We start from the raw sequence: 25409 nt of genomic DNA on the forward strand, positions 1-25409 counted from the left end.
CTTCAGTAAAACCCCTGTAACTTCAATTCACAAAGCTTTCTTGTGAGAGAGAAGCGTGGGCACCACTGTACTTCAGAAACAATTTATTGCACCATCCGTGTAAAACATAGTAGCAGCATTTCACATAGGTAAAAACCATAGATTACATCACCCATTCAGATGACACCATCCACATAGAGCCCGACCTCTGACAATTGTTTTGCACCGGCTGGTGCTTGATCACGGGTGGCTTGACTCTATGGCATTCAGGTAGTCCATTCACAAAGCACAGTGACTAGGGGTAATATTTGACTCCCCTCTCCCCTTTATTCCTCACATTCACTCCCTAACCAGCTCCTGTCATCTCCAACTCAAAAACATATCTCACATCCAACCTCTTCTCACTCACACTACTAAAATGTTGTTAATACATGCTCTAATAATATTTCATCTGGACTATTGTAACACTCTCCCTCTCCTCCACCCCCGCTTCACCCACTCTCCCTCTTCATCTTTTACCACCACAGTTTACATCAAGTAATTTTTACCCACACCATGGTCTTCATGTTGAACAATGCAATACAGTGTACATCCTGCAACATGTATGCATGCCTTGATCAGCAGATTAAGGGTGTTTACTGTTGCTCTGGGTGTGTGTGTGTTGCTCAATTAGAGGCTGAAGTCAGAGAGCTAAATGAGCGGCTCGCAACACTGAGACGCATAGACGACATGGAGAAGAGCTTGGATCTCACGATCCACACACTGAATGGAACCGGTGAAGATGTGGTGGGTGGAGTACAGCCGGGGCAAGAAGAAGAGGTAGCCGCTAGTTGGGTCGCAGTTAAAAGGGGTAGGGGAACAAGTGTCAGGGAGGCTAGTCCCGATTTGTCCCTCCCTAATAAGTATGATTGCTTGCGTAATATTGGGAATGATGATTCTGGAGTAGCAACGCTGCAGCTGGATGTGTCCCTTAGCAACCAAGAAACAGCTGCAACGAGAATGGGAATAGGAGTGCAGCTAAGGCTACTCAGATACTGGTGGTAGAGGATTCAATTATTAGGCACACAGATAGGGTAATCTGTCGAAGGAACCGTGAATGCCGTACAGTCTGTTGTCTCCCGAGTGCTCGGGTTCGGCAAGTAGCGGAACGAATTGACAGATTGGGTGAGGCTGGGGAAGACCCGGCTGTCATGGAACACATTGGTACCAATGACAAAGTTAGTGGGAGATGGAAGGTCCTCAAAAATGATTTCAGGTGCTTGGAGGTAAACTTAAAGCGGTATTGTCACCATAAAAATCAAATTTCAACAGCAGCTGGTCTGAGTGTATTAAGTGATAAAGATACTAATCCTGCATTCAAAACTTGCAAAACTTTTTCTGCTGGAGTTATCACATACTTTATGAGCCTTGATCCTAGTGCCGAACAGTGCCAAAGAGTTGAATGCTGGGAGTTCTTTTTATCTATAATATATTCCTCCTCTTCCATTTACTTCTCTGCCTAGCTTTCTTATCTGAAACACCTCTGCGCACTTGTGTTTAGTGATGTCGCGAACGTCCGATTTTCGGTTTGCGAACCTCCGCGGAAAGTTCGGTTCGCAAAAAAGTTCGCGAACCGCAATACACTTCAATGGAGAGGCGAACTTCAAAATTTACAAAAATTTCTACTGGCTGGAAAAATGATAGACATGTTTCAAGGCTTCTAATACCTCCCGGGTCTCATCTGCCAGGGAATTCCAGTATTTCAAAAGCCAGCTTACATACCGTGGCTGGGGATTGAACCCAGGTCTCAGTGTATGGTAGATAACTAACATATCCATTATACCACCAACACTACTAGCTGAAACTAGCCTAGCATGTACCATTTATGCTCAATCCAAAAGAAAAATTAGACAAGACAAATAACATTTATATCACGCTTTTCTCCTGGTAGACTCAAAGCACCAGAGCTGCAGCCACTAGGGCACGCTCTATAGGCAGTAGCAGCGTTAGGAAGACTTGCCTAAGGTCTCCTACTGAATAGGTGCTGGCTTACTGAACAGACAGAGCCTAGATTCAAACCCTGGTATCCTGTGTCAGAGGCAGAGCCCTTAACCATTACACCATCCAGCCACTGCTTAAGGATATGTAGCCAGGCATGGCCTTGCCTTATGTGTTCAACAGTTGTCCAAAGAGAACCCCAGATGTGCCGGCTGACTGTGATGTAGAGGGTCAAAGTTTTGCTCAATAGAGCATTATGGGGCGAATCGAACTTCCGGGAAAGTTCGCCTTTGGCAGGCGAACACGAACCTCCGAAGTTCACCGGCGAACCGTTCGGGACATCTCTACTTGTGTTTACAAGCAAGGCTGAGGTGACTCAGCGATTGGAGGATAAGACAGTGTAGTTCCTAGTATACACCTCAGTGGGAGTGTCTGAAGACTCTGGGAGGAGGGCAGCTAATGAATACACAATGAGCAAGAGAAGGGAGGGGGGGAAAACAAGAGTCAGGGAGGATATGATGTCAGCATTAGCTTGGCAAGATGGCCACTGCCTAGAATAAGATTTTCTGCTTTTCCTTTATAAAATTCACAGGAATCAGTACGTGGATAACACAATACATCTGTTATGTGTGAGAATCTGCTCAGCTGCCTGTGCAGTCAGGCGGCTTTTTGACCACTGTTCAGGTCTGCATTCTGCAGGTCTCTTTAAGAGAGACTTTTTGTCAGTATTGCAGCTTGCTGCTGAGGAATTTGCATACATTCGTTATGCAAATCCCCTACCTGCCTCCTGTGATGACTGGCTGTATAAAGGTTGGGATTACCCCCAGTCCTTTGCTGGTCATTCCTTCAGGGTTTGTAATAAACACTCCTAGAGAGTGTCAGCCATGCTACTTCTTGTTGAAGTTATCTTAGAGTAATTCTGGGGACTGCACTAGGCAGTTTCTTTAGTGCCGTTAGGATTGCTTATCTGTTTGTTTGTCTGTTGCGACTGTCCTGTCCCAGCGGTGGGAAGTCGTTCTGTGTGTCTGGGTGCTAACCGGAACAGCGGTTGTTACTGGTAGCCCCTCCTGATCTGTCTTCCCTGGATCGCACTCGCCTTGCGCTAGTGCTGTGGATCCTTCTGTTCTGTCTACCTGGATCGCACTCGCCTTAAGCTAGTGCTGTGGATCCTTCTGATCTGTCTTCCTGGATTGCACTAACCGCTAGCGGTAGCGGCTGTGGATCTTTCTGATCTGTGTTTCTGCTTGGATCACACTTGCTCTGACGGAAGAGCGGTGGATCCTTTCTGCCTAGTTCCTGTTTCACGTTTGTCTGTCTTGTCTGATACGAACGCTTGCTGTAGGCTCGGTGAGGTAACCGTTAAGCAAGCGCTCGCGTTCTCTGTTTCGTGTTTGTCTGTCTTTGGTTAGTTAGGCGTGCTTGTCTCTGTTGTGCGTAACACGCGGAGACCGCGCACGAACGCGTGCACTGTTGCGAATGAGTGCGGTGTTCGCGTTCAGCTAGCGTTTGTTATTTTCCTTATCTTTCTCCTTGTATGATTTGCTGTGCCTTTGCTACCCTGGTGCTCTGTCCTGCTCAGTCTTGTGTCGCTATTGGCAATCGCCATTCTTGCGATTGCGTTTCCTACTTCGTTTCCGCCGTTGCTGGGTGGCGACTAGTTTGGTAGGCACACATTGGTTCTGTCCCTTTGCTCTGTTCCCTGTGGGCTATCCAGCCCTGCCTGATTGTACCTTGTCCTGGATCTGTACAATTCCACATTTGGCATCTGTGGCTGTGCAGCGGCTGTGTTCGCCTGCACTCCACAGCGCCATCTGCTGGTGGGAATTGCCCTCTGCGGGTGCATAGCACCTTGGCCTGGGTGTCCTCAATTATACGCTTGTGGAGGAAATCCGCCGCGTCAGCGAACGTCTGGTGCGCTGACCACGGAGACTATCCCACATTCGTTACAGAATGACCAGCCAAACCAAAATTCCCAGGTCAGAGGGAACCTTTGATTTGCTTCAGATGTCATTGCCTGAGACAAAAGCGTATGTGGATCCTATTATAGGTAGGATTGCACGCTATATTAAAGCAGTTAAAAAATCTGTACTCGTTCCTGATGCCCACCCATATGGAGATTATCTAGATACTGGGTTGTTTGAACCACCATTTGCCTCATGGGAAATCAGGGCCTTGGTGGAAGAATTTGATTTTGATTGGAAAACCTTTTGCGATTTTTACATCGCAAAAAGCGAAGATGTCTTGAATGATTGTCTTGACTCTATTTACCTTTTGATTGATTCTGATGAATGTGACGAGTGTGTTGTGGATCTGGTGATGTTTGTATGGCAGAACATTTTGGATGAATTACACACACACCAATCAATTGATCCCAATAAAGAGGTAAAAGCTGTTCCTGCTCCAGTTCCATCTGTAGACTCTGCGCACTATGATTGTTCATCCTTTGTTAAGTGTGCATGGGAGCCCCCGTTTGAGAAATGGGAGATCGAGCTCCTGGTCTATGAATTGGAAGGTGATTGGAGATCGTTTTGCAATCATTACCTTTCTAAAAATGAAGCAGTTTTGTATGCGTGCATTGAGTCTGCGTGCACTTTAATCAAGACTGGTGAATGTATCTCTGACTTTGTGACTCCGCTGTTTGACGTGTGGAGAATGATTTTGGATGAACTACATGCGCTTCAATCTGCTAATTCTTGTAAAAACACATTGTCAACGGACGATTGTCCCAATCCTCTGGATTTAAAGAAAGTGAGTTTTGAATGCATTTCCTTTCCCAAAGCTACTGAGTGTTTGAAGCCTGAGTGCAAGTCGTTCAGAGCAGTTGCTTGTGTGGAAGTTGAACCAGTGCGGTCTGATGTCGCCACCGCACGTAAGGCTGCAAAAGGTCTGTGTGGTCCTTTGTCTAAGAAAGATAGATCTTTTCACTCAGGTTCTCTGAGATCGTCCATTTATGAACCTGCTATGGGGAAAATTCCTAAGTTATGCAACTTTAAGAAAATTATTGATGTGTCTAATAAAGTTTCTTCTGTTGTTGTCGCCACTTCTTTTGCAAATGAATCTATGTCTTATTCTGTTCACACCTGTGAAGGCCTGTTGCCTAATGACAGTTGCTCCAGTGTTTCTGTCCTAGATGCCTTGCAGTCTGCTCCGAAGATCGCGGAGGTTTGCGCTATGGAAGCATCAGTTTCGCAACCTAAAGCGATCTTGGATCCGCAAATTTTGCGTTCTGTCTCCTCGGATTCGACATTGTTAGCCGAGTCTAAGAGTGAGACAGCACTTTGGTTTTACGAATCTGACTCTGAAGCATCTTTGCTGGGTCCAGAGAAGGTTTCTCTGAACCTGCCCTGTACCATGAATAACAATATGATGTCCAATCACACTGACATTTGGGAACCCCTTTCTTGCTTTGAAGAAAGTTCTGACTCTCCACCCTGTACTCTGGATGAGTCAATATTGCCTTGTACAATATCTCCTGCAGTGTCCCTAGAGGCTCGTCTAGGTATTGCTGCCATTTTCACCTGCTTTTCTGCACTTTTGGAATTGCAAGCTAGTTTGACTGCTATGCAGAATTCTGGGTACAATGAGAATGAAGTTAGGGAGTCAGTGTGTGTTCCAGTAAACATTCCTGTACATCCCGCTAATTATGATGAAGTTCAGTCTCAGTTTATGGTGGAACCTTCCCTGGGACATCTGCCCTGTCCACAAAATAAAGTTCCAGTTTTGCCCTGTAACTTGGATAGTTCAGAATCCTTCTTAGAAAACCTGGAAAATGATGTTCCTGAGGTCTTGTTTGATGTTCTGGAGGTCTCTGAGTTCCTCCCAAAGGTAGCAGAACTTGTAGGAGATTTCTCCTGCCCTCCAAGTCCTTCTGAGGTGTTGCCCACTTCAGTAGGCATTGCTGCCTTGCTGGCTACCTTTTCAGCTCTGGTGGAGCTTCAGTCATGGGTAGTCAATGATGAATTTCTGTCAGATACCATTACAGTCATTGAGATCTCTAAGCCTGAGACCGAGTCTTCTTTTGAAATACCAGTACCTGTGACCTCTACTCGTGATGATTTTCTGCCCGGTCCTGGTTTTGGTCTGGTCGTGCTGGACTCTGAGGTTGCCAGTTCCCCGACATGTCCTGAGGTTTCTCCTGTGCTGGTGTACCCCAGTGTGCTCTGTGACCCAGAAAGCCCAAGTGTGCCTCGGTTACCAGCGTACTCAGATGCTTCCTCGGTGGAGACATGTTCTGATTTAGCCTGCCTGCTTGCATGCCCAGAAGTGGTCCCTGAAAGTCCTGATCTTGATGGGTGTCCTGCTAATTCTGAATCTGGAACTGTCATAGGTTCCATGGGGGTGCTTGGTAGCTCTCCATGTGAGCCTGGTGAGCGTTCTGGCTTCTTGGAATCTCTGCGGAGCTTCAAGGCGTTCTGGGAGATTCCGAGAGAAGTTTTGCTTGGTACCCTGAATACGATCAACAGCGGCTTTTGTTTTGAAAGAGACACTTCGAACAGGTTTTGTGGCAGATTTGGTATTTTCGGACGCTCCTTGGAAGGTGGTGGGTATTGTCTGGAGGGTGTCGATGGCTTCTTCTCTGGGATCCACAGTCCTGATGGGTGTTACGCTGAGACTTGTTGTGCTGATGGGCATGTTTCGGTGGCTTCTGTTTCCGATGAGGTCGGTTTCGGGTGGACTGACTCTGGAATTGGACCTTGTCGGGCTGTCCCGACCTTCATGAGTCTTCTGTTAGAGTTGTTTGGAGGTATCAGTTTTGAGGGTCGTCTGGAATTCGACCCTAGAAGGGGGGGTACTGTGAGAATCTGCTCAGCTGCCTGTGCAGACAGGCAGCTTTTTGACCACTGTTCAGGTCTGCATTCTGCAGGTCTCTTTAAGAGAGACTTTTTGTCAGTATTGCAGCTTGCTGCTGAGGAATTTGCACACATTCGTTATGCAAATCCCCTACCTGCCTCCTGTGATGACTGGCTGTATAAAGGTTGGGATTACCCACAGTCCTTTGCTGGTCATTCCTTCAGGGTTTGTAGTAAACACTCCTAGAGAGTGTCAGCCATGCTACTTCTTGTTGAAGTTATCTTAGAGTAATTCTGGGGACTGCACTAGGCAGTTTCTTTAGTGCCGTTAGGATTGCTTATCTGTTTGTTTGTCTGTTGCGGCTGTCCTGTCCCAGCGGTGGTCGATAGGAAGTCGTTCTGTGTGTCTGGGTGCTAACCGGAACAGCGGTTGTTACTGGTAGCCCCTTCTGATCTGTCTTCCCTGGATCGCGCTCGCCTTGCGCTAGTGCTGTGGATCCTTCTGTTCTGTCTACCTGGATCGCACTCGCCTTGCGCTAGTGCTGTGGATCCTTCTGATCTGTCTTCCTGGATCGCACTAGTCTCTGGAGCTGGTGCTGTGGATCCTTCTAATCTTTCTTCCTGGATTGCACTAACCGCTAGCGGTAGCGGCTGTGGATCTTTCTGATCTGTGTTTCTGCTTGGATCACACTTGCTCTGACGGAAGAGCGGTGGATCCTTTCTGCCTAGTTCCTGTTTCACGTTTGTCTGTCTTGTCTGATACGAACGCTTGCTGTAGGCTCGGTGAGGTAACCGTTAAGCAATCGCTTGCTTTCTCTGTTTCGTGTTTGTCTGTCTTTGGTTAGTTAGGCATGCTTGTCTCTGTTGTGCGTAACACGCGGAGACCGCGCACGAACGCGTGCACTGTTGCGAATGAGTGCAGTGTTCGCGTTCAGCTAGCGTTTGTTATTTTCCTTATCTTTCTCTTTGTATGATTTGCTGTGCCTTTGCTACCCTGGTGCTCTGTCCTGCTCAGTCTTGTGTTGCTATTGGCAATCGCCATTCTTGTGATTGCGTTTCCTACTTCGTTTCCGACGTTGTGTGTTCGCCGTTGCTGGGTGGCGACTAGTTTGGTGGGCACACATTGGTTCTGTCCCTTTGCTCTGTTCCCTGTGGGCTATCCAGCCCTGCCTGATTGTACCTTGTCCTGGATCTGTACAATTCCACATTTGGCATCTGTGGCTGTGCAGCGGCTGTGTTCGCCTGCACTCCACAGCGCCATCTGCTGGTGGGAATTGCCCTCTGCGGGTGCATAGCACCTAGCCTGGGTGTCCTCAATTATACGCTTGTGGAGGAAATCCGCCGCGTCAGCGCACGTCTGGTGCGCTGACCACGGAGACGATCCCACATTTGTTACATTATGTAAGTAGAAGTAGTATTTATCTACTTATATATGTGTTTTTTATTTCTAGGTTAGCATGGGTGTCGCTTGTTCTTTAAAGCAAGGACCTCCAAGGCGAACACTGCCATTCCAGTGCAGGAGACTTGGGCGCAGCAGTGATTAACTTCAGCGCTGTCAGAATACGGAGCTGAAGTTACTTATAAATCTCTATAATTCGGCCTCCAGCAATTACTGGAAGCCAAATTATTTAATTCCCCACCATCCATGGTGGCCTGGAGGGGGAATAGTATTTAACATCAATGGGAATTTGTGCAGGAGCAGGATAAGCCATAAAGGCTGTATCCTGGACCCAAGTCTCCTGCGCCGATTCCTCTCATACGCCCTCCAAGGTGGTGTTTTCTGAAATACTGTCAGTGCCACGTGCTACATCTGAGAGACAGAGGGAGCTTAGGGAGTTAAATAAGTGGCTGAGTAATTGGTGTAGAGAGGAGGGGTTTGGGTTCCTAGAGAACTGGGCAGACTTTGCAGTCGGCTACAGGTTCTACAGCAGGGATTTGCTGCACCTTATTGGGGAGGGTGCAGCTGCATTGGGGGAGAAGATGGCTAAACAGTTGAAGGAGTTTTTAAACTAGGATCTGGGGAGAGGAGGGAGGGTAAAGCCACAATAAATGGACAAGATAAGGTAAAAAGACAGGGGGAGCCTAACATTACGGGGGTGGAGAGGGGGGTGGGGCAGTGCAAAGAGTAAGGAGGTTGGTAAAATTTCAAGTAGCCCATTTCATGTAACTAAAATTGGAAATTGGTATTGCTTAAAAGAAAATAAATATGGCAGCCTCCACCTACCTCTTGCTTCAGGTTCTAAGTTGGATATGTAATCAGCTATTCAGTCTTGGCATAATTACCTCTCCTGGACTAGATTTTGTTCTAAACTGTCAGGCAGGGAAAACACTTGACTGTTTTCGTGCGCGTTTTTTGCACAGAAAAACTGAGAACTCTTGTTAATCAATGGGCTAGTTCACACTTAAAGAGAAACTGTGACCAAGAATTGAACTTCATCCCAATCAGTAGCTGATACGCCATTTTACATGAGAAATCTATTGCTTTTCACAAATGGATCATCAGGGGGCGCTGTATGGCTGATATTGTGGTGAAGCCCCTCCCACAGGAGACTCTGAGGACCATTTTCCTGGCAGTTTCCTGTCTGTGAACCTTGTTGCATTGTGGGAAATAGCTATTTACAGCTATTTCCAACTGCCGAAAAAAGCAAGCAGCAGCTACATCACCTGCCAGCAGTAAAAATGTCACCATGTAATAAATGTCAGAATGTAAATCAAGGAGAGGAAAGATTTTACAATGGGCAAACACTTACTGAGTCATTTATACATAATTATTGTAAAAATGAAGCACATTTTTATTACATAATTCATAAGTCCCAACTTTTTGGGATGAGAAAGAGGGACACTTAAGCCACACCTCTGCCACACCCCTGATCATGCCCCCCCCTCACACCCCTATTCACGCATACCATAAAGATCTCATAAGAAAAATATGCTGTTTTATGATTCAAACCACACTGGCCCTTTCTATCCTGGGTCATTTTCCTTCATATTAACATTTTAAAATTAGTAATATACAGTGGTTTGCAAAAGTATTTGGCCATCTTGAAGTTTTGCACATTTTGTCATATTACTGCCGCAAACCTGAATCAATCTTATTGGAATTCCATGTGAAAGACCAATACAAAGAGGTGTACACGTGAGAAGTGGAACGAAATCATACATGATTCCAAACTTTTTTTTTTTAAATAACTGCAAAGTGGGGTGTGCGTAATTATTCAGCCCCCTGAGTCAATCCTTTGTAGAACCACCTTTTGCTGCAATTACAGCTGCCAGTCTTTTAGGGTATGTCTCTACCAGCTTTGCACATCTAGAGACTGAAATCCTTGCCCATTCTTCTTTGCAAAACAGCTCCAGCTCAGTCAGATTAGATGTACAGCGTTTGTGAACAGCAGTTTTCAGATCTTGCCACAGATTCTCGATTGGATTTAGATCTGGACTTTGAGTGGGCCATTCTAGCACATGCATATGTTTTGTTTTAATTATTCCATTGTTGCCCTGGCTTTATGTTTAGGGCTCTTCCACACTTGGACATGGCGTTAGAGGGGACGTTAAGGTCGAATAACGTCCCCTAACGAAACGCATGGTGGTGGTAAAAAAGGACGCTACATAGAGCCGCGTTATGCGTATTTTTTGACGCATGCGCCGGTGGAGACCATGTGATCGGAACACTCTGCATCACGTGGTCCCGCCAGCCAATCGCCGCACAAAGCAGCCGCTCCAGGAAGTAAACCCTGCACTTCAGCACAGTGCAGTGAATATTAATTAGCCATGTGGCTATGGACATTAGCTGACTCTCCCCTCCTCATCTCCTGCACTGAGCATGTGCAAACAGTCTAACGCAGCTAAAACCGCTTATAACGCACAGCATGCTGCACTTTGTTTGAATGTGCAGCGTTACACTCGAAAGCAACTTGGGCACTGTGAACAGCTCATTGATTTTGCATTGCTGTGAGTTGGTCTGCGTTACAGGCTGCTGTAACGTCAGCCTGTAACGTCCAACTGTGAAAGCAGCCTTAGGGTCTTTGTCCTGCTGGAAGGTGAACCTCCGCCTCAGTCTCAAGTCTTTTGCAGACTTCAAGAGGTTTTCTTCCAAGATTGCCCTGTATTTTTCTCCATCCATCTTCCCATCAACTCTGACCAGCTTCCCTGTCCCTGCTGAAAAGAAGCACCCCCAGAGCATGATGCTGCCACCACCACCATATTTGACAGTGGGGATGGTGTGTTCAGAGTGATGTGCAGTGTTAGTTTTACGCCACACATAGCGTTTTGCATTTTGGCCAAACGGTTCCATTTTGGTCTCATCTGACCAGAGCACCATTTTTCCACATGTTTGCCGTGTCTCCCACATGGCTTGTGGCAAACTGCAAATGGGACTTCTTATTGTGATAAAACGCGGAAAAGCCGCCGCGTGTACTGGCGGCAAGGCGGCTGATTCCGCGTCCAGCGCGGCGGTTTGCACGCAGCAGCGTGCGTCTGGTGTGGCTGGGCCTGTTAGTTCACACAGGCTGAGGAATACGCGCGCGCGCTGAGAGGCAGAGACTTTATGACAAACAAGGAGGAATCAGCTGACCAGGTTGGTCAGCTGACCTCAAAGCAAGTGGCTATTGGTTGATCGCTGATGGGTGGCACCGGAGAGCGCCGAGCTATATATAGTCACTGCTGGTCAGTCTCAAGTTGTCTGCCGTTGCGAACACTACGTGGAAGCACTCAGACCTTAGTCAGATCCTACAGTGTGTTAGAACTAGGAGGACCTGGGAATTCACACTGAGCCAGATTACTTCTGTGTATTATTGTGTTATACTTCAGACTAGTTCCAGGGTGTTGAAACCACGGACCTCACACCCAAGATTAGGGACTTTGTGTTATCATTCTGTTATACTTCAGACTAGTTCCAGGGTGTTGAGACCTCACACTCAAGATTAGGGACTTTGTGTTATCATTCTGTTATACTTCAGACTAGTTCCAGGGTGTTAAGACCACGGACCTCACACCAAAGATTAGGGACTTTGTGTTATCATTCTGTTATACTTCAGACTAGTTCCAGGGTGTCGAGACCACAGACCTCACACCCAAGATTAAGGACTCTGTGTTATCACTCTGTTATACTCCAGACTAGTTCCAGGGTGTCGAGACCACGGACCTCACACCCAAGTCTAGGAATACTCTGTACCATCATATTATGCTCCAGACTAGTTCCAGGGTGTAGAGACCATGGACCTCACACCCAAGACTAGGCATTGTTGATATCTGTTATGACCTATTGCATCCCTGACTATCCCTCTGCTTTCTGATTCGGTACCTTCGCATATCTGATTTGTCTGTCTGTGTGTAGCCGACCTGGCTTGCCCGACCTAGAGAGCTATCTCTCTCCTTAGAGATAGTCTCCAGACCTGATAGTGACATCCACCTTCAGGTGTCACTCACTCACAGGTTCTGCCTACCTTCAGCCTGGGACTCCACCCCTTTTGATGCCTCAGGCTGTTGGACGTTTTTTGTACTTTCCAAAAGGCGGTATCGCCCATACCGCCAGAGACCACCTGCTCCTCGGGTGGTCTTACTCAAAGTCATTATTGTTGCATCAAACACTCACATTATAAAGGTGTCCAGAGGTTAGTTATACTTAGATTATCGGTGATTCGGCAGATCATCAATAATCAGGTATAATCTGTATTCTTGGTGATACTGCAGATCACCAATAATCAGATTCTCTCTGTGTGCTGACACCGATCGTTACACTTATGCTTTTCTGTTAACAATGGCTTTCTTCTTGCCACTCTTCCATAAAGGCCAACATTGTGCAGTGCACGACGAATAGTTGTCCTATGGACAGATTTCCCCACCTGAGCTGTAGATCTCTGCAGCTTGTCCAGAGTCACCATGGGCCTCTTGACTGCCTTTCTGATCAGCGCTCTCCTTGTTCGGCCTGTGAGTTTAGGTGGATGGCCTTGTCTTGGTAGGTTTACAGTTGTGCCATACTCCTTCCATTTCTGAATGATCGCTTGAACAGTGCTCCATGGGATGTTCAAGGCTTTGGGAATCTTTTTGTAGCCTAAGCCTGCTTTAGATTTCTCAATAACTTTAGCCCTGACCTGTCTGGTGTGTTCTTTGGACTTCATGGTGTTGCTCCCAATATTCTCTTAGACAACCTCTGAGGCCGTCACAGAGCAGCTGTATTTGTACTGACATTAGATTACACACAGGTACACTCTATTTAGTCATTAGCACTCATAGGGCAATGTCTATGGGCAACTGACTGCACTCAGACCAAAGGGGGCTGAATAATTACGCACACCCCACTTTTCAGTTATTTATTTGTAAAAAATGTTTGGAATCATGTATGATTTTCGTTCCACTTCTCACGTGTACACCACTTTGTATTGGTCTTTCATGTGGAATTCCAATAAAATTGATTCATGTTTGTGACAGTAATATGACAAAATGTGGAAAACTTCAAGGGGGCCGAATACTTTTGCAAACCACTGTATCAATTTAAAGGATGGGAATAAAGTTTGGAGTCAATCAAACACATTTTTTAGTAGAGAAATCTATATATTTACATAGAAAGAGGGACAAAGTCCTGAAAGAGGGATGAATGAGAAGGAAAGAGGGACAGAGAGACAGGACTCCCAAAGAGGGACTGTCCCTCCAAAAGAGGGACAGTAGGGAGCCTTGCATAAGTTTCACTGGCGTTCCTCTGTAATATGTTTTTTGCGCACAGAAAAAAAACTGACATGCTGTATGATGACTGCACATTTTGTTAGTTTGCTCTATAAATTACATCAGCTGCTGTAAAAAAAAACACACACATTTTCCTGCATAGAAACCTACTTGGTGTGCAGAAAAAGTATGCAGAAAAAGCACGCAGAAAACTGAAAGACAAGTGTGTTCCCTGCCTCACAGGAGGATGGGCAGTTTTTATTTTTGGAATGTGTAACCGTAAAATGTCTATATATCTAACTAGTTTTAATTATTCATTATTTTTTTTTCACAGCCTACCTGTCCCTGAACTTTGGTCTATTCTGTAAAATATTTTTCATGATGTTCCAGGTCACTTCAGTCTGGTGGAAGAATGGCAGACACTGAAAGCTGTGCCCTCCACCTTCCTGCCCTAGAAGATATTGCAGCAGGTATGCTACAGCATTTAGTAGTGTTTATAGCTGAACTACAACTCTGCAGTGGTACCTATAACTGTAGGAAGCATAAAGAAATGCTAGCCTTGATTTTTGTTGAGGAAGTGTTTGTCACTGCAACCACTCCTGCCCCCCCCCATACCAGACTGTAGTGACAGAGTGCAGAGCAGCCTCTATGGGCTTGATTCACAAAAGAATGCTAACTGTTAGCACGGCCGTTTTCGCGTGAATTCTCGCATTGCGCACGGTCCGTAAAACGATAACGTTTTCGAACGAAAATTTTTGCACGAAAACGATATCGATTTCGCGCGAAAATCGCGTTTGCGCGTGAAACCGTTATTGTTTCACGGGAAAATTCGCGATTGCGAGCAATGCGAAAATTTGCGCGAAAACGGCCGTGAATCAAGCCCCATGTGTCTAAGCCACGGGAAAGATTAGGAGGGAGCAGCTGGATCACAACTACTGCTTCCTCAGAAAATATCATGAAGTAGGAGGAATATGGAATTGTATATAAAATATTGCAATATTTATTTCCTGTCTTTATTACCTTTTAACATTGCAGATTACGTGGATGCTCTTCTAATGTATCTCCAATAGATTGAGTCTCACAGTTGTAACAAGACGTTTGCTAGTTGAGTTATGTCTGGTATACATTATGCAATTTCCTGTCAGAATCAATAATTTCCAATAGGTCCAATCAGGTTTCTGATCGTTTTTACGATTGTTTTTGATTAGACTTGTCAGAAACTATCGTTTTGACCCATCGACGGGAACTTGCATGGTGAGTACCAGGCATTAGAGTAGAGTTAGACCTCCTCATATGCAGATTTGTTCATTGTCTGCTACTTAGATAGGCTGACAGCAAGGATGTTTTTTTTTTTTTTTAAGAATAATTAGGGCAGCATTAGGCCTCTTCCACATGCAAGGCTAAAGTATGTTGCTGAAAACATGATCATCAACGCACAAGTGGGAAAGGATGCCTGGTGCTGCAAGGATTTATGCTTTTATAAGACACTACATAGTCTTTTAAGCTACATACAGTTCCCAGTATCTGGCACCAGTGGGGATCATCTGATGCCGGATACCTGTGCTTGCCTGTTGCATTTAGCAACCAGTTGAGATCGCTCAAATCTTCCCCCTAAAATACTTACTGAGCCTCCAGCGATGTCTGGTAGTCTCCCTGTACCTCCTCACGGGCTCCAAGCTGCACACATACGCTGCTAGGAGCCTGCAAGGAGGAACTGGGAGACTGCCAGATATTGCTGGAGGCTCGGTAAGTATTTTACCGCCTGCCAGCACACACGAAAAGCCCCCCAAAAGAGGTTCCCGTTATCCCTCAGGCATGGCGGTTAGTTGAGACCTCCAGTTCCCTGAATTCCGGATAACGGGGACCCTGCTGTACACACTATGGCCGCATACAATGTACAGCTTGCATACAAATGTAATACCTTTATTAACATCTCCTACGCATACATTTGAAATCGGCGCCGGTAGACTTGGGCACAGGATACAGCCGGTATATGGCTGATCCTGCTTCTGCACAATTCCGGGCCGTATTAATTACTATTCCCTCTCCAGGCCGCCATGGCTAGTGGGGGAATGATATAATTCGGGTTCCAGCGATTGCTGGTGGCCGAATTATTGTGTTTTTTTAAGCAACCTTAGCTCTGTCTTCTGACGGCGCCGACGTTACTCACTGAGCACTGCTCAGTTGTGATTCCTATTATAGTCTATAGTGGCGCTGGCTGCGCCAAAATCTAGCAGTGCCGAAAAGCACTGCTCCGTCTCCTACAGGCTGACAACGTGTTCTGTTCCTATGAAGGGGGAGGATGGTCAATGGAGCAGCATACAATGGAGCAGGTGTGGAGAGGGAGAGCCAGCGCTCAAATTGAAAGGCCAAGCTGAATTGACCACCGGCGCATGGAGGGGGATTGAGAGCCGGGTACACACGATAGATTGTCATCCGAGGTTCCTCCAATGGCTGCCTTGTCTAGGAACCATCTTACATGTGTACAAAGCTTAACATTCAATAGCTTTTGTTCTTGTGGGAATTTTCCTTTTGAAGTTACTACAGTGGGCATCACCTTGCTCATTTTTCCCCTTTTCATAGAGAAGAACTGGCTGCCTGTGAAGGATAGCGGAGACAACGCCGCCATGCAGGGCAGCATGGCGGCGGTCTCCGCTTCTCAGCCGGCAGGCTCCGCCGCTCATACGGAGTTGCCGGCGCAGGCTCATGGGGACATGGGTCCTCTATTGCGGCATGCGGACTTCAGTCCGCGTTCGGGCGCGGATTCAGGGTCTGGCCTCTCCAACGTCCAGAGGCAAAGGGTCTCGTGCGCGCGAGGAGGCAGGACTTTTACCTCCTACGTAGGAGGGTCAGCTGACTCTCCAGTCAGCTGACCTCAGGAGGTGTCCTGATTGGTTAGGCCTTTGGGCGGAATTGCTGAGTGACTCTCAGCATATAAGGAGCTGAACTTCACTTGCTCCTTGTCTGCTGTCGTGATTACACTTCTGTGTTAGTGCTCAGACCTTAGTGCAGTGCCCTGGTGTTGATGCTAAGGATTTCACACCTTAGTTAGGATTGTATTTGATTTATTATCTGTGTCTTGACTTGGCTATCCCTGACTATTCTCTTCTCTTGTCGATTGTGTACCTTGCCTATCTGATTCCTGTTGACGACTTCTGCCTGATTACCGATTTCTCTTCTGCCTTCTGCTCCTGTACTGCTGCCGCCTTCTCTGTTGCCGAACCCTTGCTTGTCTGACCTTTCTCCCTTCAGTGGAACGTCTCCCACTGGAGGGTTATCTCTGAGGCTTGCCTCTCCGAGAAGCCTGCCCCAAGCAGACGATTACTGCTAGGGGTCGAGATTCCTCACTCTGCCTGGTTAGAGGATCTCACTCACGGGGTTCCCATTCAGAGGTAACCACACCTCTGAGGAATTGCCGTGTGGTGGATATTTCCACACTTCCGTGATATATTACTGTATTTATTGTGTTCTTTTGCTGGTGTCCAGAGGTTAGCAATATATCGGATTATCGGTGATACTGCAGATCATCAATAATCGGGTATGTATCTGCATTCTTGAAGATACTGCAGATCGCCAATAATCAGATTCTCTCTGCATGCTGACACCGATCGTTACACTGCCCAGCTAGGACCTGAGCAATGTGTCTCCAGAGTGCTCGTTCCTATACTGTACTGTAGCTTGAAACAATCAACAATGGGTGACAATAATTTAAATTGTACATAGCTTCAGTATGTGTTTGTCTTTAACTTTTGGTACTTTTTGGGTGACAATAATTTAAATTGTACATAGCTTCAGTATGTGTTTGTCTTTAACTTTTGGTACTTTTTTTATTTTTAAACAAAAAACAAAGATTGTTTCCAAAAGCCAGAAGTCCATCTATGCTGCCGGGATCTTGCATGATCAGTTGCCTTGGGGTTGGGCTTGTGGTGACGTACGGTGGCATAGTGGTTAGCGCTCTCGCCTTGCAACGCTGGGTCGCCAGTTCGAATCCCAGACAGGTCAACATCTGCAAGGAGTTTGTATGTTCTCCCCGTGTCTGTGTGGGTTTCCTCCGGGCACTCAGGTTTCCTCCCACATTCCAAAAACATACAGATAAGTTAATTGGCTTCCCCCTAAATTGGCCCTTGACTACAATACATACACTACACCAGGGGTCTCAAACTCAATTTACCTGGGGGGCCGCAGGAGGCAAAGTCAGGATGAGGCTGGGCCGCATAAGGAATTTCACAATCGCAGCGCATCGCCGCCTCTGCCCGCCCCTCTCACTCTTCCTTCACAGAGAGGGGCGGGGAGAGGCGGCGATCCATGCGGCGATTGACGTCAGGAGGGGCAGAGCTGAAGCTGAAAGCTCTGCCCCTTCCAGGAAATGCCGGCGGATTGCCCCCGGGCGATTTGGGGGCTCTGCAGCCCTCGTTTAGCGGCGGGGATGCGTCGGGTTACTTGGGAGCACTGAAGCGAACTATAAGGAAGCTTTTGCCGGCGAGGGCCACAAAATATTGTATCGAGGCCGCGAGTTTGAGACCCCTGCACTACACAATACATACAAAGACATAGGACTATGGTAGGGATTAGATTGTGAACCCCTCAGAGGGACAGTTAAGTGACAAGACAATATACTCTGTACAGCGCTGCGGAAGATGTTGGAGCTATATAAATACAAAATAATAATAGTTATTTTGGTCCAAGAAAGTGATGTCTTTTGCTGGTTGTAATTAACTTATTGTTGATGGCAGTCCTATGTACTAATATTTACCATGGTATAATTTTCAATTCTTGTATAATTCCAGTACTGGAAGGTGGACTGAAGAAAAATTATGCAGAAGTGCAGGTTAAAGTTGTGGACTGTCCTGATTTGACACAGGAGCCATTTGGATTTCCTGTTAAAGGTAATGTTTTTTTCTTTCTGGCATCAAATAATAGAATTGATTGGTGCCCAACATACACTATCAGATAGGCTTTAAACTGTGCAATTGAGATCTGACTGATATTTATCCTTTACCTTGGGTACTGCTGAGCAACACATGATATGCCGTCAGGAGACTTCTGATTGAATGTCAGTCTTAACGTGTCCATTAATGAAACAACCCCCCATTTCCATTAATGAAACAGTCCTCCAAATGATCGTCTGATTTGCTCATATTCTTGATCAAAAACAATTGCTAGGGCTCACTAACAGAAGGAAAACTGCTAATCAATCTGATCATATTTATAGAATTGTAAAAATTACACAATGCACCACCATGGTGAGGTATCATAGTTTATTTGAACACAGCACATATAAAGGTAGCCACTAACGGTCCAATTTCTAGCAAAAAATCGTTAGAGTGATCAGAAATTCTGATCGGATTGGTTCTGATCGCTCAAACAATTTTTTGCTAGAAATTGGATTGTTAGTGGCCACCTTAAGAATGACGTACCCTGTATAAGGTGGAGTGGAGCATGTAGTTCAGGCAGCATCCGAAACGAGCTCCGTGGCTAGCGGTACTAAGTAACTTTAAGTCCCTCCAGACGAAACTGCCTCCAAGCTTCATGATGTTCCACCGCCCAGCAGAGTGGTCACAAGTCACAACACATTTCAGTACACTAATAAACAGTTATTAGAACAAAGTGCTGACGTGTAACTCCTCATTGTGATAACTGTGAAGGAAGCTCTCTTCTGCACGGAAAACCTCTGATATATTTATGGTCCTGTATAATGTCTGGGAAAATGACAGGGGAAAGACTTACCAGTAGCTAGAATTGCCAATACAGTAATAACATTTCTGATGTTAAAAGGCAAGATAATACAAATATTAAGAGAATCAATTAAATCTTTATATTTCTTACATTTCCAGGTCTTTGTGGCAAACCACGAATTGCTGATGTTGGAGGTGTCCCATATTTGGTGCCAACTGCACAACTTGATAAGGTATTTGTGTAAGTGTAGTTTTGTAACCTATTTTTTCTAAACCGGCAGGGAGCAAAAATTCCCCCTTTTACTGATTTACCTGGAAGGGGGTAGACATCTGGTGGAGGTTTCCAGATTCCCTCCCCCCCCCCCCCCAAGCTTTACTTGGGACCACCCTACACATGTGCAGGGACAGCTAACTCCCTCTTCTTCAGGGCACAACTGTAAACCCTTTGTCCATAACATTGGACAAGGGTGCACTGCAAAAGTGTGCACAGAAGATTTGTAACCCTATGTTCTCTAGTGTACCTCCATTGTTACAGACCATGCATGCAACTACTGCTCAAGGGACAGTGCCCCATGTTAGAGAGCTCTGAATTCCCTGGATAAGTTTATATATATATATATATATATATATATATATATATATATATATATATATATATATATATATATATATATATATATATATATATATATATTCATTTTTTTTTTTACTTCTTATATTTTCAAAAGAAAAAAAAAACTTGCTGCTGGGGTTTGCTATGGAGGGGAAATGTTGCCTGTAGTTGTGCTTTAAGATATACATGGAAAACTTTACTGTGTAAATAGCTTTTCTGTATTCATTTGTATTTAAGATTTATAACATGAATTCAGTGGCAAAGAAGATTGAGCTACCTGGAGCTTACATACTTGGAGCTGGCGCATCATCCAGTAAGAGTGTGGGCATGAATGCAGAGGTTGGTAATTATTTCATTCGCTTGTTTAGTGAGTATGCGTTCCCCACAATAATTATAGCTTTCCTGACTGACTTCTGTTCTAAACTCTCCAGTATGGATGAGAAAGTGGGCATAATCCTTGTACAGGAACAATGTCATCAGCTGAAGTGGGGAATCTGATTTCTAAATTTGTCAAGCCTGTCACATAATATGTGTCCTGATTTATAGATGCTTGGTTATCAATGCTGCTGTTGGCCAGTAGTAATCCTTTAGTAGGGAGTATTAAATAGTGAACAGAGCTTCCCTCTACTGACATATGTATGAAATTAAAAGAAGAATGTTTAGAGAAGAATTCCACTCTGTATAGTTTCTTTGGGGGTGGGACGTAACAATAGTCCCCACCTCTGGGGGAGGGGGGGGAGCTGGAGGCTAAGGGGAGCCCGGACCTGTGGCTAGCAGAAGAGCAACGGCATTATATATGTCCTTCATGCAGCTGAGTGGCATGTCCTCTTTACTCCTCTTCTCCTCTACTCCTTGTGGTTCTTGATGCATGTCACATGACATGCACAGACTGGAGCCGCAAAGAGATAGCCGCTGTACAGTTTACATGGAAGTGAGGAGGAAATGTTGCTCAACCGAATGAAGGTAATGTATGACACTGCCTCTTGCCACTACTCTGGTCCCCTCAGGCGTCACCTTCATTCTGCATGGTAAGGGGGTTGGAGAGACCTCAATGCACTGTGATCTTGTGTCTGTGTGTGGTAAGCAGGGGGGCTCTGCTGGCAGAGGTACACCAAGCCCCACCACCTCACGTAGACATTCTACTGAAATACAGGGATGCTGGGAAATGTAGTCTGTCCCCTATTATTTTTTTATATATATTTTCAGTGCCTGCACTGCTTCTTTCTGTTTATTCTGACTGCTGATTTTGTTCAATTTTGGATTTAGTTGGGCTTTTTACTTAGAACTTAACCTAACTGCTATCACCATACGTAACATATTGCAATGTGTTTATTATCTTTTAGCTTATATTTTCTGTAAAAGCAGAGAGTGAATCTTCACCAGCTGTAAATGGCAATTATATGGCTAGTGTCAACCCAGCAGATAATAGCTGCCTACTGGAAAAGTACCGTGATAAATATAATGACTACGACTTTGGACTTCTCTCTAACCTGTATGCCAGTGAAGGGAAACCTGGCAAGGTAAATAATGTTACAACAAATACACAAAAGAGCTACTTTATGTCATGATCAAAGTTAATTTTCCTTCTACAATGACTAGATGTTATAAAGACCATAGTACAGTACAGTACTGTAGACACAACTGTCATCACCACTAACACAGGACAACCCAAATATTTCTTTGGTATACTTATATTTAAATAAGGCATCTTTTCCACAAGCAGCTGAAAGTGGTGAATTCACTGTCTGTCAGCTGCTCCCATCTACCAGCTGGGCGCTAGAGATGGTCCGAACCTCTGATTTTCGGTTTGCGAACCGGGTTCGCAAACTTCCGCAAAAGTTCGGTTCGCGCAAACTTTCACGGACCGCAATAGACTTCAATGGGGAGGCGAACTTTGAAAACTAGAAACACTTATGCTGGCCAGAAAAGTGATAGAAAAGATGTTTAAAGGGGTCTAACACCTGGAGGGGGGCATGGTGGAGTGGGATAGACGCCAAAAGTCACGGGGAAAGATCTGGATTTGACGCAAAGCAGCGTTTTAAGGGCAGAAATCACATTGAATGCTAAATTGCAGGCCTAAAGTGCTTTAAAACATCTTGCATGTGTATACATCAATCAGGGAGTGTAATTCGAGTTCTGCTTCACACTGACACACCAAACTCACTGTGTAACGCACCGCAAACAGCTGTTTGTGTTGTGACGGCCGTGCTGGACTGGTGCGCACCATGGCGAGAGTGCAAGCTGTGGCGGTTTTCAAGCCCATATGGTCGCCGGGCTGTGGTAGCTCAATGATAGAACAATAGTGACTGTCCAGCTGATCAAATTTGGTCTGACCACAATGAAGCAACGACCTTATTATCTTGGGTGTGCCCCTCCCGAGACACTCATATCGCCGTCGGTCATTGCTTCATTGGGATACGCAAGCCCCTTCACCACGCCAAGGTAATGATCACGAAGGGGAATTGGCACATGTACATGCCTTTTGTTTTGTTGTTGCAGCTGCAGTGCAGCCAGAAAAATTAGGCAGGCATGTACACGCACCAGAAAAATTATTATAGCGGTCGCTGCTAGCAGCAGCCTTACAAATTCAGGTATCCACCTGGAGTCCTGGACCCTGTTGGTTGTGGTGGAGAAGGCAGTCAAACGGCCTGCGGGCAGAGGTGCTGTGTGGGGAGTGACTTAGTGTTGGGGCAGGCAGTCACACGGCGTGCAGGCAGAGATGCTTTGATCCCTCCGGGATCCATGCCTCATTCATTTTGATAAAGTTGAGGTACTGAACACTTTTGTGACTTAGGCAACTTCTCTTCTCAGTGACAATGCCTCCAGCTGCGCTGAAGGTCCTTTCTGATAGGACGCTTGAGGCAGGGCAAGACAGAAGTTGGATGGCAAATTGGGACAGCTCTGGCCACAGGTCAAGCCTGCACACCCAGTGGTCCAAAGGTTTATCGCTGCCCACAGTGTCTACATCCACACTTAAAGTGAACCTCCAGACTAAAAATCTACTCAGCAGCACTGAAAAGGCTTGGTGTTTCTTTAAAGGGAAGGTTCAGGGTCAGTATAAAAAAAATAAAAATGCAAATCCACTTACCTGGGGCTTCCCCCAGCCCATGGCAGGCAGGACGTGCCCTCGGCGCCGCTCCGCAGGCTCCCGGTCTCCTCCGGTGGCGCACCCGACCTGGCCAGGCCAACTGCCAGGTCGGGCTCTTCTGCGCTCCAAAATGTGCCTCACGCGGGCACGCTGACGTCATCGGACGTCCTCTGGGCTGTACTGCGCCTGAACCTTCCCTTTAACAGTTTCACAGCATCAGAACTTTGTTTTTTTTACCGAAGTCTCATTTTTAACTGCATTTTTAGCTAAGCTCCGCCCCATCAAAGAAAACTGCCCGGGCTTTTTTCCCCTGTTGAAGTGTAGTGTGGTGTAGATGGGCAGTGTAGCTTAGATAGTGACAGTTTAGGGAGAAAAGGTCCATAAGATGCCCCTGCACCATAGACGCACCTAGGATTAGTTTTTTTTTTTCTCAGATTTTTGCCCCCTAAACCTAGGTGCGTCTTATATGCCGGAGCGTCTTATATTCCAAAAAATACTGTATATGCAGTGATGGGTAATGTGCACCTGTCACACACACACAGGTAGTCACTGAATGTGCTGGGCCTGGCAGTGGCACACACACTAGGAATTACCAAGGCTGTCTATTGAACATAAGTGTCAGTGGGACACACACACAAAAAAAATAGATCACAAGAACAAGATTAGCTCTTTTTTTTAGCAATAAGAATCAGCAAGGAGCAAGCTAAGTAGCCTACAAGGGCCTAACTAAGCTTTCCCTATGAGAGTCTGCAGCAGCTTTCCTTTCTCTAATTAATGCAGGCACACGAGTGAGTCCTATGCCTGACGCTGCCTGCCTTTTATAAGAGGGGGTAGGGCTCCAGGAGGGAGTGTAGCCTAATTGGCTACAATGTGCCTGCTGATTGTGATGTAGAGGGTCAAAGTTGACCCTGATGGTGTACTATGGGGGCGAACCAAACTTCCGGAAAAGTTTGCGTTCGCTGTTGAACGCGAACCACCGAAGTTCGCCGGGAACTGTTCGCCGGCGAACCATTCGGGCCATCTCTACTGGGCGCTTGTTAGCGCTTAGGATGGGTGGTGGACAGGCCCCAACCCTGCATAGCATAGCGGATGCTATGCCCAAATGCAAAATTAGATGCTTTTGGGTAACGCTGTCTAGTGTCAAACACGACACATGTGGTGTTACCAACCGCTGCCACTAGGCTCCATGTAATTGAAGGCAAATGCAATGTGTGGCCGGGAGCGAAGTGGCTAAACTTCCCTTCGGCGAGCAGTTCAACCTCCCATGGTAAAGAGGCATTGAGGCTACATGCAGTGTACATACATAGCAGTGACCTAAAGACAAATTTAAGAAAAAACATCTATCTATTTCTCTCCCTATATTTTCCTTTATGAAAGTTCAGATACAAGGGGTGGATAGATATTGAAAAGCTCTGTACTGGAAGAATAAATGCCATAGGGGTGTCACAAACTGTAAATCTTAACCTATATTGGGAAGCTCAGTGGACTTATTGCTGCTTTTGTGTTATAAAAGTACATTTTTGTTGTTATTTATTTTATTTAGGTCATTGAAGTGAAGGCTCAGAAAAGGACAGGGAAAGATAACTTTGTAACCTGTATGAGAAAATCTCTAAAAGAACATTATGGAGATAAAGCTGTTGGAATGGGAGGGACATTTGTCATTCAAGAAGGGAAAGCAAAGCTCCATGTTATGGTAAGTGTTCCACCGTTTCTGGACCGAGGTAATTGAAATCTATGCCCTGTTAACTGCCTATAATTTCTGCCAGGGTGTACATTTCAATCACGCTTAGGGCCCTTTTATACTTAATGCGTCGGTATGCATTTTTTTTCCTTCATAGCAGTGCATTGTGAAAAAGCTTTCAGTTAAAACGCATATAGTAGGAACTAAGCCATAGGAAAACATGGACATTACTTTGAACATCAGTTGTCTTTCAGTTATAACTGAGAGCAACTGATTAACCCATTCAGGTTCCGTGGTTTTCACGTGAGAAATGTTCCTCTCCCATTCATTAGCCTATAACTTTATCACTACTTATCACAATGAACTCATCTATATCTTGTTTTTTCCGCCACCAATTAGGCCTTCTTTGGGGGGTACATTTTGCTAAGAGCCACTTTACTGTAAACGCATTTTAACAGGAAGAATAAGAAAAAAATTGAAAAATTCATTATTTCTCAGTTTTCAGCCATTATAGTTTTAAAATAATACATGCCTCCATAATTAAAACTCACGTATTGTATTTGCCCATATGTCCCGGTTATTACACCGTTAAAATGATGTCCCTATCACAATGTATGGCGACAATATTTTATTTGGAAATAAAGGTGCATTTTTTCCATTTTGCATCTATCACTATTAACAAGTTTAAAATAAAAAAAATAGAAATATTTCATCTTTACATTGATATTTAAAAAGTTTAGACCCTTAGGTAAATATTTACATGTTTTTTGTTTTTTTTATTGTAATGTTTTGTTTTTTTTATAGTAAACATTTTAATTGGATAGTTTTGGGAGGGTGGGAGGTAAACAATAGATTTATAATGTAAATGTGTGTTCATTTTAATTTATTTTTATTTTCAGTTGTATTACTTTTTGGCCACAAGATGGCGGCCATGAGTTTGTTTACATGA

The 25409-nt window shown here is 45.3% G+C and overlaps 1 protein-coding gene across 3 annotated transcripts in view; it reads left to right on the top strand.

The window, feature by feature from the left end:
• C2H11orf54 (chromosome 2 C11orf54 homolog) overlaps positions 1-25409 on the top strand; it is a 39117-nt gene that overhangs the window by 2106 nt on the left and 11602 nt on the right. The window contains exons 2-7 of one of the 3 annotated variants that reach the window (XM_068268546.1): positions 13738-13873; positions 18191-18289; positions 19238-19311; positions 19929-20030; positions 21035-21211; positions 24323-24472. In XM_068268546.1, the coding sequence (XP_068124647.1) occupies positions 13816-13873; positions 18191-18289; positions 19238-19311; positions 19929-20030; positions 21035-21211; positions 24323-24472 (660 nt within the window). In that variant the 5' untranslated portion in view covers positions 13738-13815. The remainder of the gene's footprint in view (positions 1-13737; positions 13874-18190; positions 18290-19237; positions 19312-19928; positions 20031-21034; positions 21212-24322; positions 24473-25409) is intronic. The other 2 variants (XM_068268547.1, XM_068268548.1) reach the window with 2 other exon arrangements.

This window comes from Hyperolius riggenbachi, chromosome 2 (assembly GCF_040937935.1).
Source record: "Hyperolius riggenbachi isolate aHypRig1 chromosome 2, aHypRig1.pri, whole genome shotgun sequence".
Lineage (NCBI taxonomy): Eukaryota > Metazoa > Chordata > Amphibia > Anura > Hyperoliidae > Hyperolius > Hyperolius riggenbachi.